This window comes from Pteronotus mesoamericanus, unplaced genomic scaffold (assembly GCF_021234165.1).
Source record: "Pteronotus mesoamericanus isolate MK-2021 breed Mesoamerican mustached bat unplaced genomic scaffold, CSHL_Meso_final contig_25, whole genome shotgun sequence".
NCBI classification, from domain to species: domain Eukaryota; kingdom Metazoa; phylum Chordata; class Mammalia; order Chiroptera; family Mormoopidae; genus Pteronotus; species Pteronotus mesoamericanus.
The window spans coordinates 10,073,871-10,091,704 of record NW_026555105.1 but is presented as its reverse complement, the minus strand read 5'-3'; the positions used below and the strand labels follow the sequence as shown (position 1 = coordinate 10,091,704).

Below are 17,834 nucleotides of genomic sequence, written 5' to 3'. Positions count from 1 at the left end.
GGAAGGAAATGGCAGTGCCAGTGAGGGCCTGAGAAAAATGTTGATCTTGATTCCAGAAAGTGCAGCGCTGAGCTTCCTGTGGCGACCTGGTATAGAGAGAAGACATAGCCCAAGCCAACCTTGTCATGGTCTTCCATGCAACCTGGGCTCTGATGGGTGTTGTCACCTTTTTTTTGACGGAGAACATTTTAGCCATAACATGCTTCATCTCATTCGGTCTTCACAGCAACCATAATACCCAGTTTACAGACCAGGAAACTGAGGATCATAGAGTTAAAATAATATGCTCAGCATTAGCCAACCGGTCAATGATGGAGCTGGAATATGCACCCAAAGCTTGAAATGCATTCTTCCCTAGGGATCGCCACCTTGGGTGGCTCAGTTCACTACTGCTGAGTGCATTTTCTGTTTCCTGCTTCCCCTGAATTTTTCCATCGATGCACTTTCCCTCTGCTTCCAACTCAGGCCTCCTAACTCCTCCTTTCCTTTCACCCTTCAAAACCTGCCTCACTAAACGTGGTTTCTCTCCAAGACTCTGCGCATGCTCCCCACCCCCCATGCTCTGACTCCAGCTCTTCTCTCTGCCCAGAATGCCTTTCTCTCACTTTCCCAATGAGCTCCCACTTGTGCTTTAAATTTCATGTTAAATAATAATCTCCGTGGAGGCTTCACCAATTCACCCCAGATGGAATGGGTCATTCTCTTTGTCCCTGCACCATACTATAATTGTTTAACTTAGTATTTTTTTTCTATCTAGAATATGTCTCATAAAAGCAAGAACTGTGCCTGACTTCTTCGCCACAGAATGCTAGAACCAGACGCCACGCACATACTGAGACTACAATTCTGACTTTTCAGATGGGGTGCAAAGGAGGCTGGCAGGGAGTAGGCTAATCCTAGCATTTGCTGAACTGTTCTCACAAAGAAAATCTTCACTGCCTAGTTCTGAACCCCTCAGGTATTCCCTTTTGCCTGCTGGACTCAGCCTCATTTTACACATTTTTTTTCTTAAAGACTAACTTATATTTGCTTTTGAAAACTTAGAATAGGCTGCAAAACAAACAAAAGAGAAGCTTGGAAATATCTGTTCATGAGCGGAACTGGGACAGAGTCAGGGCTAAGTGTTCTGGCTACTCCGGGACTCAGTCCAGCTCTGCCTTGTGTGGCCTGGTGATACTGGGTGTCTCCAACTCCCAGCCTCTTGGTCTGTAAATGAAGTCAAAGACACCTCCCCTCAGGTGTGTCATGAGATGAAATGAGATGATACAGGCCAAGCCCATACCCCAGGGCCTGGCAAGAATCTAGGGAGAATGTTACTATTATCTGTGTCCCCTCAAGACTTCCTTTATCCAAAATTCTTGTTTTATAAAGAAATCTAAGTGCACATTTCACCTTAAGCTTGATGTTTTTAAAAATTTCTCTACGTTCCTTATAAATTAGCTCTCAAAGAAGACAAGTGTCTGATCTTTGAAGAATCTTCTAAGACGGAAGATAGTTATGGAAAGTACTCCATCCCTGAAAGATAATGTGATTAAAACCACATGATGAAGGACCAGCTAAATGAACAATGATCCCAATTCCTCTACTAAACCTCCAGGAACTATAGAAAATGTGGCCGCTCTCTGTAAATCCCATGAGAATGTTACCAACTTGGAAATTTGTGGTTACCTCATCCACGATTCCACTTTCCCCCAATCACATCCCCTCCAAATGAACTTTTCCCAAGATAAATTCATCACAATCCTACATCCTGTTCCTCTCTTCTGTGATACCCTTCTAACCTAGCTGATCTTTGACGATCTCTGGCCTGGACCTGGAAACATTGTTCAGAAAACTCTGTAGCTCCTTGACTACCATGAGCTGGTTCACCCAAGTGGTTCAAATTCATCTAGTGAGCCAGGCCTCTCACATTAAGATTGACTGTCTCTTCAACTCGCTCTCTAGAGCCCAAAAGCCTAACCTCTCCTCACACAACTATAGTCTGCTCAGCCCTCCCACCATTGGAGCCCAGGGTGAGTGGCTGAAAACAAGATTTTGTCCATGAGCCCTTTAAGGAGGTACCTGGATCTCTAACAGACTCGGGTCTCTCCTTAGCGGATAGAATCCCCATGGATTTTCACAGTCAGAGGTTATGTGGGCACCTCTTCCTTGCTCTGGCACTCTGGGCTGGGGAGTCTGGTCTAGGGGTGAGAGCCCACGCTCCTCAGGAGGAACTTTCTGAGCCAAGATGTCCCTCCAGAATCTCAGCCACTGCCCACAGGATTGGGACCAGCCCTCTTCATGGCTCTGCCCTTCCTGTGAGCCTCACTATGGCTTCTTCTGTAAATTCTTGGTTATAAGACTTCTCTTCAGCTAGTTGTCAGTTAGTTACTTGGGTTGAATGCTCTGTATTCTAGTTGTAATTCCAGTTTGGTTCTGGGAGGAGGTGACTGTAGCTTCCACCTACTCCATCCTCTTCTTGGGTCTTCTGTATCAATTGTTAAAGCATGTATTTTTACTTTTTACTCTGAGTACAATATGATTATCACATGAAAGGAGCTTGAGGCAGGAACAAGCAATGAAAGGACTGGGGAAACAGAGATCTCCAATTTCATAGGCACCCCACCATATGGACTTTCCACTGGAAGCAGTTGGGCATAGGACAAGAATGGGCTCCTGTTTGGGGGGACTAGGTGGGTATTGGACCGGAGAGCCCATATACATCACTCTAAATGAAGATCATTACTAAAAGATCCACTACTGATGAAATATGATGTAGACAAAGATGTTCGTCAGTATTACCTATTCATGTAAAAGTAGTTTAATCAACTTTATATTCAACAAAGGAAACTAGTTACGTAAATTATGGTAGATCTGTGATGTGAAACTAATGTTTTTATGAGAGGCAATGGACTGGGACTTTTTCTGTTGTCTCATGGATTTCAGCAGTCTTCATGACTAAAGACAACCATTAACGAGTGCCCATTCATTTGGAAGAGAAGTATGAAATTCCTGAAGAGAAAGGCATTCAGATGTAGACAGAGTGGTCCAATGGTCATCCCTCAGCCCCAACCATCTACGAGAAGGCTAGAGCTTTATAGAGAGAGGATTTCCAAAATGTTTTTGGAAGGGATGTCATTGAAATAAGCGCCCCTCTGACTGAAGCGCTTCATGATAGAGACACCTTGAGGAAGGACAGACTAAACTTCCCCTGGACACAGCCCAGGAGTCCCCTTCTGTCTCTCCACCAATCTTTCATCTAAGGTTTTAAGAATGTCCCCAGCCTTAGCAATGGTGGTCTACCAAATTGGTGTTTTCTAGTATTTTGGGGTGAAATTCTCCCTCTAAGTGTCACAAAAACTGTGCCTGCAGTATGGAATGAGACTGCCAAGTGGCCATTCCATGCTCCTCATTGTACTGGACAAGTCAAGGTGGGAGGTCCTTTGTTGGCTGCAGCGATCAATCACGATTACAAAAGAGAAACAGGACTGCTCCTAAACGGGGGCAGCAGAAATTAGATGTAGAACATAGGAACTTTCTTCCTCTAATGTAATGGAAGATTACAGCAACCAGTACAGGCAGAGCCATGAAGAGCTCCCAGGCTTCAGAAATAAGAATTTGGCACATTCTACTAAGTGAAAAATACAAACAAATGAAAAACCGCTAACCACTTGACACATTGCTGGCTGAAAGCAAAGGGAATGTGGATGAATAATGCGAGGAAGAAATCGATTGTCAGCCACCACTTCCTGACCAGGAAAGAGGACCATGTTATTCTTTTCCTTGTATTGTGGATGTTTAAAAATATAAATGCCATTAATATTGTATGTGTGTGTGTTTATTTTACTTCTTTTCCATCTCCCATGATCTCTTTTATTTTAGATTATATGTGTAGGTAATGTTTAAAGTAGAATTTATTGCATGGGTATTTTAGTTGGCATTGTTGAGTAACAATTCCCTGACAATAAAATCTCAGTAGCAAGTAACAATAAAGATTTATTTTCTGTCCTGGCTGGTGTGGCTCCGTGGCTTGAGCACCGAACTGCAAACTGAGAGGCTGTTGGTTCGATTCCCTGTCAGGACACATGCCTGGGTTGCAGGCCAGATCCCCAGTTGGGGGAATGCAAGAGGCAACTGATCATTCGATGTTTCTCTCCCTCACTATGTCCCTCCTTTCCTGTCTCTCTAAAAATAAATAAATAAAGTCTTCTTAAAAAGATTTATTTTTTCTCTCTTACATCAACAGGAAAATGCATGTTCAATTAATCCAAACTAGGTTTGGCTAAGCTTGGATCCAGGCTGGGATTGAGCTCCACTTTTGATCTACATGTCTCTCATCCTTCTTGGACCAGTGGCTTCTTAAGAATCACTCTTCCGGTGGCAAAATGCAGAGATCAAAGAAGGAAATCCAATCTTGTAAGCACATTTCAAGTCTGATAATACCCTTTACCAAAACAAGTAACAGAACCAAGGCCAAAGTCAAAGGACCAGGAAGTACAGAGGAAGTACAGCCTGTCCACATGGAGGCCACGGAAGAATGTAAATGTATAATAATATTATTTTGATAAGGTTTACTAGAAAGAGATAAACCTAAATACTACAAAAGCAAAATACAGCCACTGTACTCATAGTTTGCATTTCAAAAAAGGGAAACGTCCTTTCTGAATGACTGAAAATTTTAGAAAATTATGATATTATAAATAGTGTTTGTGAGGGCAAGATGGAGAGAACCTTGAAAGACCGAAACAGGAGGAAAAGGAAGAAAGACTTACTTCTCATATCCCACTGTTGAAATAATGGGAAAGAAGGAGAACACTATGAAAGTCTTCTCTGCAGTGATGTGGGTAGAGGTTGAATATATGAAAGAAATAATAGTCTAAAAAAGCAAAACTAAGAGAAAAACCAATGTCATGGAACCAAAAGGAGGGGTCTTGTTTTGTCCTAACCAGTCTAAGGGGCCTGACACAGCATCTGACACAGAAGCATGTCGTACGCTTCCTCAGCTCTCAGATCTCCTGCCCCGTAGTGCCCATATTCTAACAGGCAGAACTTCATCTTTAGCACATACTCACAACAAAATCCTGTCCTCAAATGTCACCTGCCTTCTTTCGTGTCCCAGCTGTCAAAACCCACCTGGGGACTCTTTTGCTGAAAGATATGTCAGAAGCAGTGGCTGGAGCAGCTGTTGGGATTCCATGAAGTTCTGATAGCATTAGCTTCACAGCCGCCCCCTTGCAGACGGATGCTTCCTGACTCAAGTGAATTTGTCTGTACCATTGGCTTGTCCATTCCCATCATCAGTTAGTGCCAGTTTATTAAGCTCTGACCAAATACAAAGTACTAGTTTCCTGCCTGGACCACTTTCCAGAAAACTGCCTACTCAGTAGAGTCAGAGATAGGTCCTACATCCCCATCTATCTTTTCTCATCATTTAGGTGCTCCCTCCTGAGTGAAGAACTGTTCCATACCTTAGCCAAAATAATCAACTTCAGGTGGTTTAAGGGTATCAGTGTGAAAGTCAAAATTTCAAAAATCTCACAACAAAACAGAACCAAGGTGTCCTGTGTTTCTAGATAGTATAATGTAGTGAGTTCAAATCTTGTTTCCACTACATAATACATGTGTGACCTTGGACACAAAACTTAACCTCAGCCTCTGTTTCTTCATCTGTAAATGATGATAATAATTGCATTTAACCCATGGGGTGCACATGATACTTCAATGATTTAGTACATATGTTGCTTAAAACGGTGCTTAGCAGGAAGTACTATCAGGGTTAGTTGCTCTCATTCATATTACTGTGTTTATTACATTCTTTCTGTTGCATGGGGATCAGTCTCGTCCTTTTTGTATAAAGTTGAAGAGAGGAAGGGAAGCAATTCTTTTTCGTTCTGATGATTCTACCCTCCATGGGTAAACATTCACAGAGGCTCAGCCCCTTTGGCTTCTGTGGTTTCTCCATGAATATGGGACTCACAACCAGGCATCTAATCAGCCTGCCTTCGGCTTCATGGCTGGGTACCCAGGCATTCACTGTTCAGCTCACCACCTAGTAATGCCCGGTCCTGGCCCTTAGGGTAAATGGGCTCAGATCTCTCAAGGATCCAGCACAAATTATAAGATTGGTTGATACCAAGGCTCTCCTACCTGCTGCCTGCTGCACCATGAAGCCTGCTGAGCTGAGATTTCTTCTAGGGCTCCTCATCTTCTTCTTGCAAACTACCCCATTAATGGGTGGTGTTTCTCGACTTTCTGAAAGGATATGTGGAGATCTCAAAGGTATGAACTTGAAGCAAAACATAAATTCAAAGAAGATTATGAATGAGGAAGAAAGTATTGGGGGAAAATGTTGGTTCAGGAAGTTCCTTCTTTTGGGTCAATACCCGTAGACTTTTTGACTTAGGGCATTGCTCACTCTGGGGGTCTTGTAGATGTCTGATGAGAAAAAAACAAAATAGAATACAAATAAGTCCTTTCCAATGGGGCTCTCTTTTGTAGGGGTTCCAAAGACTAGAAGTATTTTGAATTAGGGTTTTCATGACAAACTTCAAAGATCCCAGACCAATCTAGAGTGCATATTGAAAAGAGAGAAAAAAGGGACTGAAACTGAAAAAAATGAGGCATCCTCAATATCTGGGCTCTGGGCACGTAGAGGACACTCGGACACATGGTCCCTGTTTAGAGGGGCACACAATGTGGATGTAAGATAATGCGTACAGGCTCAGTGCTTCCAGAACATTGCAGGCAGCACAGTCTGCACTGGGAGTCAGGGACCCTAACCTCTGGCCCTGCCACCTAACACATGTGTGCCCTTGGTTGAGTCACTCAATCACTTACTATCCCTTAGTCTCAGTTTCCCCTGTGTAAAATGTAGATCAGGAAAAATGCCTGCTACACAGGGTGTTTGTGTGCAATAAGATGATGTGTGTAGATGTACCTGAATAGCTCCTTTTACCAGCGAGTAAATTCCAGGCTGGCTACTTGGGCAGGATAAACCACAATCTCAGAGTTGCCAGTGCAACCCTATTATTGCTATTTTGGCCACTCACTATGTGACTCTCATCAATAAAAACAGGAGGTTTGCCTCTGAGAAGGCAACTGAGGGAAAGGTGACAGGGTATGAAAGCAAGAGTATCACCTTCAAGGTTATGCATCTTGATATGTATCCTGTTTTGAGGACAGCAGTAGGCGCTGTTACGTGAAATTTGGAGTGCAGATAGTATAGTGAGTGTATGAAAACTGGAGAGTGAGCGTTCTGAACTGTATGTCCTATGTGGGCAGTTAAGAAGAGAGCAAGCCCTGGCCAGGTGGCTCAGTTGGCTGGAGCATTGCCCTATGTCCCCAAAAGTTGTGGGTTCATCCCCCATCAGGGCACATAACTAGGTTGCAGGTTTGCTCCCCAGTCGGGGGTTTATGGGAGGCAACCGATTGATGCTTCTCTCTCACATCCATGTTTGTCTCTCTCTCCCCCCACCCCTTTCCTCTCTCTCTAAAATCAATAAACATGTATTTTTAAAAATTTTTAAAGAGGAGAGAAAGATAAAGGTACAAAGCAGGAGACTGTGCTTTCATAAAGATAAATAAAATTAAATGGGAACCTTAGAACTTTGCACAAGCTTCTGGTAGAACCCCCTCCTTACTGCTCACTATTTCTCCAAGTCACTGACAGAACCTGGAGTTGTAAACAGTTTATATGCTCAAGGGCAATCTTGCCAAGTAATTCTAATTCCAAGAGAAAATACGATGTCCTTCAGTGACTTTGAATATGGGATTATTTTCAGGCCAATGTGAGGAATTTTTAAGGGCCTGCGAAAACAAGATCTCTTCCTGATTCCTAACAATCCCCTCTAACTCAATGGGAACCTGTCATACAGATCCCTGCCTAATGGAAAAGGATGTTGGTAGCTGCTATGAAGTCCACTTTAGATATTTCTTCAACAAAACCTCCAAACGATGTCAAAGTTTTGTCTTCAGTGGCTGTGATGGTAATCTTAACAACTACAAGCTTCAAATAGAATGTCAAGTTGCCTGTGAAGAAGAATACAGAATACCGTAAGGAATGCAACCTTGTCCTTGGTCCTTGGGGAGGGGAAAAGGAGAGGTTCTGGGACCCCAAGATAAACCCCGGTTTACCTGGAGGATAAACCCCTAGGAAGAAGGAGAATTGTCTTAATCAAAAAGCTTAACAGTTAGGTGAGATCTCAGGATTGTTTGTCACTTTGCAGTCAGAAAATCAAAAGACTAGAAAGAAAATAATAGCTACCATTTATTGAACAATTACCATGTACCAGATACTGCACTAAGTAATTACATATATTGGTACAAATTAAAATTAAAATCACCATAAGGTAGATGTGTATTATTATTTTCATGGGGCAGATGAGGAAACCAAGCCCAGTGGAGGTAACCAAGTGGCCCAAGGTCACATTATTAAATGGCATAAGAAGGTTTCTCATCAGATCTGATGGTTACCCAGGACTTGACCATCTTCCAGGCCTAAGGTCACCCATCCCCTATTATTTTACTTCCAGATGCAGGAATTCTCCATAGCAACATGGTGTTTTATACAACTAAGCTACCTCCAACCTACCTTTGACCATTCCCCAGACATAGGATCTAGAAGAAGGTCCATGGAGGCCAAAAGGGCTATGGTATGACTGATGCCCAGGGGAGAGAGACAGAGAGTGGCCTTGGCAGTAACTCAAACGCAGAAATTTTGTTTTCTTGCTGTAATTCTCTTCGTGGATCTTTGCCATACCTGGTACAGCGTAGACAATGACTACGTTCTGAGAAAATGAAAGGAGAGATTAATCAATGGAACCAGGGGAGAGAGGGACATTGAAAGAGTTGACAGGGATGGCATCCTCTGGGTTTCCCCTGAGATAAAAATGACAAATCAATCCAGGGAGACTTTCCAAAACCTATAGGAGAGACCTGTTGTGCTTTGTTTTGTTTTTGTGTTTTTGTTTAAACAGGAACCATTTAAGGGAAAGCAATACGCACACTTAATACACCATCTGAAGACAGACGTAAGAAAGTTCAGACAAAATTTTATGATCTTGGTACTATACCCTTGAAACTCTCATCTGCTTGCTCACTTTCCTGACTCAAGTTTTGTCTTCCCTGGGGAATAACTATACGACCATTAAAGTGAAATGACGTCTGTGTGAGCCCTCCTTCCCTGTCTCTCTCCCTGCCGCATTCAGGGCTGGACCACCAGCGGGTCCTGTCCAGGAATCCCCTCTCCCTCCAGAACCATTCTTCATATGTGCACACAATATTCACATTTTCAGATGTGACAAGCCCAATGTATATAGGATTGTATCACCTCATCTCTCATGTTGAGCCCATTAGGGAAACCAGAGTTCCAAAACTGTTCTCCCTTTTTGTCCTTGAAAACAAATTGAGCAATGGACCTCACACTCACATAAAATGTCCCTGCACTCAAATTTTTCTTTTAAAAAAAAAATTATTTATTTATTTTTAGACAGAGGGGAAGGAAGGGAGAAAAAAAAGGAAACATCAATGTGTGGTTGCCTCTCGCACGCCCCCTGCTGGGGACCTGCCCAGAAACCCAGGCATATGCCTTGGCAGGGGACTGGTTCACAGGCCAGTGCTCAATCCACTAAACCACATCAGCCAGGACTCAGAGCAAATTTTTCTTTGTGATGTTTCCTGATTCATTTCTACCAAGGCAGGAGCCCCGACTAGTTTAACTAGTCCCCTGACTTGATCCCAATTTATGAATGTTATATCTGGATATTTTTTAGTACATTGGTCACTGAAATTTGACTTGGCTATTCTCAGTGCTTCTGGGAAAAGGACCCTCAACTTTAGTCCAGCGACTGTGTTTTAGCAATGAAGGCAAAGATCATCCAAACACTGGTTGCCAAGTCTTCTGAATAGAATGCTACAATGTTCAGCATGATCTTCCCAGCTATAGGATATTCAACTTGACTGTTTTATCTCTGAATTTTTTCACACATCTCTTCCCTGAATCCCTTCTCGGTCCATCTTATTAATAAAATCCAATCCCTCACCTGTGAACCATCAGAGGTATTGTAAACCACTGAGTGCTATAACTAGACACACAGGCCTGGTCTCTCTGTTCAGTCAGGATTTAGAAAAACATCCTAGGCTGGCATGGCTCAGTCAGTTGGAGCATTGTACCATAAACCAAAAGGTCACAAGTTTGAGTCCTTGTCAGGGCTCATGACTGGGTTGCGGGTTTTTCTAAGTTGGGGCATGTGCAAGAGGAAACTTATCAATGTTTCTCTGCCTCACTCTCTCTCTTCCTTCCTCTCTCTCTAAAATCAATAAACGTATCTTCGAATGAGGATTTTTTAATAGGGTAAGAAAAACAATCTCCTAAATTAATACAATTTTCTGCAAAAAAAAAAAAAAATCTGATTACTTCATCAGACCCCCATCCAGACAGAGTTTACTATGAACAAGTGAAGCCCTAATTCTGGCGTATTTCAATTTTGGTGAACTACAAATCACTCTTCAATCCAATCAGCTGCAGGAAACATATCGTTGACCCTGAAATAATAGGGACTAGGCTAATCTGACTAGTCCACGTTAATGGAAGTTTGGAAATTTCCCTGTTGTGAGTCAGGCAACTGGTGTCCCAGAAGTGGGCAGTCTTTCAGGAACAAAATAACATGTTCCCCATAGCTTGTTTGCCCCCTCTTCCAGACAACCCCCAGAAAAGCCAAAGTTAAAAAAAAAAAAAAGACAAAGAATACTTTGAGGAGAGCTGTTCCATCTTGATGAGAAGAAGAAATTGATGCCCAAGACAGAGAACTGGGCACCAAAGTTGGGAGAATGAGTTGGGTTGAGAGCTTTTGAGTTATGTTACTCTCTGCACCAGAAAAGCCTGTCTGTCACCGTCTGCTCCTCCACTGTCAAAGCAGGAACAGCCCAAGACCCCACACGGGTGACTGAGAGAACACAATGGTGGTTCCAGAGCCCAGTGAGAGCAAGAAGTACATAAAAACAGGCACAATGGGACACGCCAGACACAGAGTTTATTGGGTTTTTTATTCCTGTACACACTGAGGGATAGATGACTAAACCTAAGAGAAAAGATTTACATAGAAAACACATCCAAGGCAGAAACACAGATTATGTTCTCTGCATAGGACGGTAGAAAGGGGAACAGTATTGTTTAGGAAGTAGCAAAGAGATGTAAATAAGCTCAGATTGTACCACTGTGGAGTCCGTGACTGCAATTTCCCAACACCCATATTATTTTTTTCTTTTTTTAAATTTAATCTATATTGTATTGTTTCCATTACTATTTAGTCCCTTTAAAACCCCCCACGCCCCAGCAATCACCACATTGTCGTCCATGGCCATGAGTCCCTTTTCCTTTTTGCCCCACCCCAGCTGGCATATGCTCTCTGTAAGTCTGTCCCCATTTTTCTTGTCGATTTAATTTGCTCATTAGATTCCACATATGAGTGAAATCTTATGATACTTGTCTTTCTCTAACTGGCTTATTTCACTTAGCATAATGTTCTCCTGCTCCAGCCATACTGCCACAAAGGGTAAAAATCTCCTTTTTTACGGCCAAGTAGTATTCCACTGTGTAAATGTCCCATTGCTGTTTTATCCGCTCATCTATTGGTGGACACTTGGGCTGCTTCAATATCTTGGCAATTGTAAACAACGCTGCGATGGACAAAAGGATGCTTATGATCTTTTGAATGAGTGTTTTGAGTTCCTTCGGATATATTCCCAGAAGTAGGGTCACCGGGTCAAAAAGCAGATCTATTTTTAATTTTTTTGTTGTTGTTGTTAAAGATTTTATTTATTTATTGTTAGAGAGAGGGGAAGGGAGGGAGAGAGGGAGAGAAACATCAATGTGGGGTTGCCTCTCGCCCACCCCCCTCTGAGGACCTGGCCCTCAATCCAGCCATGTGCCCTGACTGTGAATCGAACAAGCGACCCTTTGGTTTGCAAGCCGACACTCAATCCACTGAGCCACACCAGTGAGGCCATTTTTAATTTTTTGAGGTATCTCCCTACTGCTTTCCATAGTGGCTGCACAAAACTGCATTCCCACCAACAGTGCAAAAGGGTTCCCCTTTCTCCACATCCTCACCAGCACTTGCTGTTTGTTGATTTATGGATGATGGCCATTCTGACAGGTGTGAGATGGTATCTCATTGTGGTTCTAATTTGCATCTCTCTGATGATTAGTGACATTGAGCATCTTTTCATAAGTCTATTGGCCATCTGTATGTCCTCCCTGGAGAAGTGTCTATTCAGGTCCTTTGCCCGTTTTTTAATTGGGTTGTTTGGGGGGTTTTTGTTAAGTACTGAGTTTTGTATTGGTATTGAGTTCTGTAAGTACTTTATAAATTTTGGATATTAACCCTTTATCGGATGTGTCAGCAAATACGTTCTCCCATTCTGTGGGTTGTGTTTTTATTTTGTTGATGATTTCCTTTGTTGGCAACACCCACTTTAAATCAACCAAGAGAAATACAAGTTAAGAGATTCGGACTTTGGGTCATCTTCTCTGCACTGCCTCCTCCCACCCTCACGCATCCACCACATATACAATAACAGCAAAAACAGTTCATATCCCCACGGGCAAATGATCACAAACAAAATTTACCATAAACATGTCAACTAAGAAAAACAACAAGCTAAATAACTAATACGAAGTAACTCAGAATTTATTAAAGAGATAAATGAATAGGCATAATATTCTCAACTAAATTAAAGTGAATTTTGGTATATAAAAAAGGGAACTTTGGAAAATAAAATAGGTTACCTAAATTACACAATAGCCAAAGTAAATATAAAGGATATAGCCAAAGTATGAATTGGCGGTGGTAGAAGGTGAGGTTGAGAAGCCCTCAGAAAATATCAGAGAGGAATTTAAGATTTTTTATATGTAAAAATTAAAGTAAAGGAAAATGGTAGAGTAGGAAGCACCAGAAATCTGTCCCCCATGTAGACAATAATGACACTGGCAGAATCTATCTGATATAACTATTTTAGAACTGTGGATTCCATTGAAGGCTTGCAACTCCCAGGAGAAGACTTGGACAGTGATTGCAGTTCATTTTGCTCAATTCAGTTCTAAGCACAGTGAGCAGCCACACATTCCCCACCCTCAGCCGCGCAGCAAACATCTGTGCACAAGCTCCTGGAGCGGATTTAACACAGGTTGCAGCGTCCAGGGTGGGCGAAAAGGACCCTGTCCTCCCAATGTCAAGGGTTTACGCTCTGATCACTGATTGCTGCTTTTGATCACAGAGTGCACATGAAGAAGCGCCCCCCCTTATAGTTGCAAGCCCCTCCTCCTCAGGCTAAAGTAAGTTCCAGAGAATTTAAAAGGCCAGTGCTCTTTGTCCCTCTCTTCATTTTTCTCTTTTTCTCCTTTTGGGAGCTAGATGTTAAAGGCTGGGACATTCAAAACAACTGCATTTGGGGGGAAAGTTAGAAAATGACCATGCATGTCCAGAAAAAGACTCAGAAAAGATGTGAGACCTCAAGTTCACATTTCAGGCTGATCCTTGGCATAGAGAGACAGCCTACAACAATCAAAGAAATTCACAAAAACAATAATGAAATAAAACAGCATACACCAGGGAAGGGAGAGAATCTGATTTCCAGAGTAGCCACATTATTAGATTTAAATGTCCACCGTTCATTAAAAAAAAAAAAAATCACAAAGCATACAAAGGAACACAAAAGTAAATAAAATAAAAATAATAAATCAACAGAAATTGTCCGTGAAAAAGATCTGATGACAGATCTGCAAGGCAAAGGTTTTAAAGCCACTGCCTAATTAATCAGATATAGAGAATCAAGCAATAATATAAATAAAAGTACAACTTCCAAAAGTGTTAACAATGACAGGTACCTAGAATTTTAAGAACATAGAAAAGAGGGCGTGGCCTGATCAGGAAAGCCACAGAAAGGTTCACAGAAGAAATGACAACTGGGCCAGAACCTTGTGGATGAGGCAGAGGGATGGTAAGACAAGGGAGGAAGAACTCAGGTAGACAGAATACCACCTACAAAAATCCTGTGGTTGAAAGAAAAGAGATGGGTGTAAGAGACCAAAATAAATTCCCTGAGGTAGGAGATGGGAGTGTAGAAGGAAGCTTTGAGCATCACATGGTGCCTCTAGAGATGGGAAAACATAAGGCAGTGAATATACAGGCAGTTTCTTGCTTTTTGTACTGCAAAGTAAACTCCCAAAATGGTTAGGAAAAATGTAATACTATTTACTGAGGTACTATAGGGCATTTAGTAAGTCTGTTAAGGTTGGTATTGACAAAGATATAAGGACCAAAAAAAGAGAGTCTAATGGGATGATGAAAAAGTTCTAGAGATGGATAGTGGAAATATTTGCACAACAATGTAAATGTACTTAATTCACTGAAATGTATAATTAAAAGTTGTTAAAATGGTAAATTTTATATCTATTTTACCACAATAAAAAAAACGTCTAAGTTCATTATAATGGTACACATATAACAAATGTCTCAAATAATCTACTGTTGAATCTTACTGTAGAATGGTAATAAATTGATATCATAGCAAACAGAACACTTAGAAGTAGTAAATCTCTGGGTAAAGTTATGCACAGCTTCCATGTCTAAGACTGTGGTTAAGATTAGCATGAGTCTGTTGACCAGGTGATGGTCTGCTTAAGCAAGAAGATACATTTACAAAGTGACCTATCTGGTTCATTTGATTATTAGGAATATCTTCTATATTGAGGATCTCTTAACGAACAGTTACATGGAAAACGAATAGTCTCATGTTATGGACCCATTTATTCAACATATTATTACTGTTATTCAACAATTACATATTATAACAAAAGTTCCGTTCACGTTTCCCTTCTCTAAAACCGGTTCTCACCAATTTTCTAATCTTAATTATTCCACTACTTGTGCCACTAGGCAGAGAAACAAGGACAGAGAGTCCCTCAAGTTCTGCCACTGGGAAAATATCCATTCCTCGCTGTCCCTCGGGATCATGGAGCTATGAATGTTGACGCAGTTCATTTCCAATTGGTCCTAACACATATCACAGGAGGATTGTGCAAACCAGACGATTTTGTCACCTTTAGTCACCTGGTCTTCGGGAATTTCTGAAGAAGCGGTAGGTGTGGATTTCACGTCTATGGCAACACGACACAACAACAAGAATAAACAAGGTCCAGAAGAAGTAACGCTTGCTTGAGTGTGGTTGGTAGAGTAATAATATGGGTGTAATAACTTACAGTTTTAATTTGAACATTTCACCTAAAATGTCACATGGTGTGCTTGAGTACGATATTGTTATGTTACAGAATTACATGCTTATGATTTTGTAATAAAAAGGGGGCGTTATTTGTGCTGGACCCTGTTTTTCATGGGCTGAGAGTGTCATTTGCCTGCTCATAAAATTCACTCTTGCCTTTAGGGCCATCTCCTACCTGGCCTAATGCAGATTTCTTCCTTATTTTGACCGACTGTTAAAGGGTTTACTAGGTTCTCCAAGTTCTCCTCAAGCATCTTTCTTTCATAAGCTTTCACCGAAGCAGGAAATTACTGACCCTCGCTGTTTTCCAGCCTGTGACATTTTCACTTGATGCCTTAGACCCCACACACTGGAAGGGACTTTTCACCTTGTCTCCCTGGAAACCTTCTGTTGGGAACATTCACTCCCACACTTGCATATGGCCGTATGGGCAAGTAAGGAGCCCAATATTTAAATAACGGTGTTATCAGGCAGCCTTTCTTCTGGACACTCAAGGGAAGAACACAAAGCATCCAGCACTCTGAACAGACTTATTCCTCCATCATAGCCTAAGGCTTCTCCTAGTCAACCCTGCCACTGCTCAGCTTGTCCTAAAGGGACAATAGAGCTGGTGATCAGTAGCCAAGATGTTGACCCTGCTGGAAACATAGAACCAGAACCTTCAGTTTCCTTTTACTCCAGTCTCTGGCCCTGACCTTTTTCTACATGGTAGAGAATATAGTCCAACCAACAACAGACACTTTGCCTCCACCCATTGACTATTAAATCAAGTTTCAAGACTTTTATACAATTTCATTATAAAAGACTTAAAAGGAATCATGACTCATTTGGCTCCTTCTAGCAATGCATGACCTAGCACAACGGAGAAATTAAATAATTGTAGAGTAATTACATTATCAATGGGGAATAGGATCATAACTATAAATATGCAAAAAATTTAGAGGTTATCAGAGGTTTTAAAATACAAGTTTAAACTTTTCAAAAAGATTGTTCCACCTGCATCCATATTGAGGTTACTTAGATTTGTTGCCACATAGAATTTATACTATTAATCATATGGAAATATGGAGTCCTATTACATAACAAGATTGGGAGAGTCTACGTGGACAAGCAGGGATTTTTAAATTCTTTTTCATTTGTAATGTCCAAATACAAAGTAATAATTTATTTCCTTAGCAAAAGGAAATATTCTGGCACCAATATGAAGCTAAAATTGAGATTTGCCCAATATGAATCTAGAGCCCTGACCACCAACAGCCTGGACTCCCTGATGCCAACACACACACACACACACACACACACACACACACACACACACACACACACACACACGGCTGCCGGTCCTCCCGCTCAGGACTTGCACCTGCCTGCACTGGTAGGAAAGAAAGGGTACCATTGCTGGGAGTTCAATATGTGCGGGGCGAGTTCTGCAAAAGAAGTGGGGTAGGGGGAGATGCTATTAGCAGAGGGGGGATAAAATGCTACGCCCACAGAACCAAAAATAGTCACTGCATTTCACCCCTTGACTCTTCAATTTACATACACTGTTTTCCATTTCTAAACCTTTTGCAGGCTGTGGATGGACATAGCCAAAAGCATTTGCCCACAAGCCAAAAAGAGACAAAAGTCCCATTTGCTACCTCAAGTAGCTTCAGGGCTAGGGTCTCACAGGTAAAGTGCCTTCTCTTTTAGCACGAACTGAATCCCACTAGAAAATTCTGCAACCAGTGTATGAAACAGCAAGTTTCTACATCAACCAATCTATTTTACATAAAACGGTATGTAAAATTGGGAAGAGGGAATTTGGATTAATTCTCCAACACAAGCAAGGAATGAAAGGTAAGATATTTGTGCTACACCGTATAAGGCTGTAGGTAGTTTTAATAACATCCCCCCTGCAAATATATTCCATGTTCCTCATCGTTGGCCAGAATCTCTGTTCAACTAGTCTCTTTATACATTGGGTAACCCTAATGAACATTCTAGACACAATAAATATGAGCTTATGGTGGGACTCCTGGGTAGGTTTTAATCTTTCCATCTTTCAGGCTGTCATGTTTTCTAACTTCCATGAAAGTTGACCAATTAGGATGACGTATAATGTGTGCTCTGGGGCATCAGAGCCTCTCCAGTGAAGCGTTAAGCATATCCACCTTATGGTCCGACTCACTCATTTCAGACAAAAACATAATTTTTCTTTTTCTGCTTTTCCAAGAGAATTTCCATTGAGGCCGTAAGAGTGGATTAAGGAATCTGTGGTAACTGTCAAAAGAGGCACAACTGGGAGGTGACCTACACGAGCAATGAAATAGCCTGGTCCAGTACAGACTCCTTCTGCTCTTAATGCTCTGTTGCTGGGCTCATGGGTGCCTCAAGCATTTCCCAAAAACCTGCAGTTACTAGTTTTCTACCAGATGGAGCAGAAAATGCGATAGCAAAAAAATAAATAAATAAAGGAAAGTTAATGACCCTCCTGGTTTTCCGCCTCACATCTCTTTCATCTAAAGCTTTACGCTCTGTGCCTTCTACTGAAATAGAACATCTCACTTTCTCTCCCCCAGAGACATGGGGTGCAG

General features: G+C 41.7%; 1 protein-coding gene across 1 annotated transcript; it reads left to right on the top strand.

Moving 5' to 3' along the window:
- Positions 1–6,143: 6,143 nt before the first annotated feature.
- On the top strand, positions 6,144–15,442 carry SPINT4 (serine peptidase inhibitor, Kunitz type 4). Its single transcript, XM_054574029.1, has 3 exons — positions 6,144–6,258; positions 7,854–8,031; positions 15,421–15,442. Exons 1-3 carry the CDS (start codon positions 6,144–6,146, stop codon positions 15,440–15,442), a joined length of 315 nt encoding a protein of 104 aa, XP_054430004.1.
- Positions 15,443–17,834: the final 2,392 nt, after the last annotated feature.

Coding starts and splice junctions, on each gene's coding strand:
- SPINT4 (XM_054574029.1), top strand. CDS start 6,144: ATGAAGCCTGCTGAGCTGAGATTTCTTCTAGGGCTCCTCATCTTCTTC. Junction 6,259..7,853: donor GATATGTGGAGATCTCAAAG/GTATGAACTTGA, acceptor CCTGTCATACAG/ATCCCTGCCTAATGGAAAAG. Junction 8,032..15,420: donor GAAGAAGAATACAGAATACC/GTAAGGAATGCA, acceptor TCTTGCCTTTAG/GGCCATCTCCTACCTGGCCT.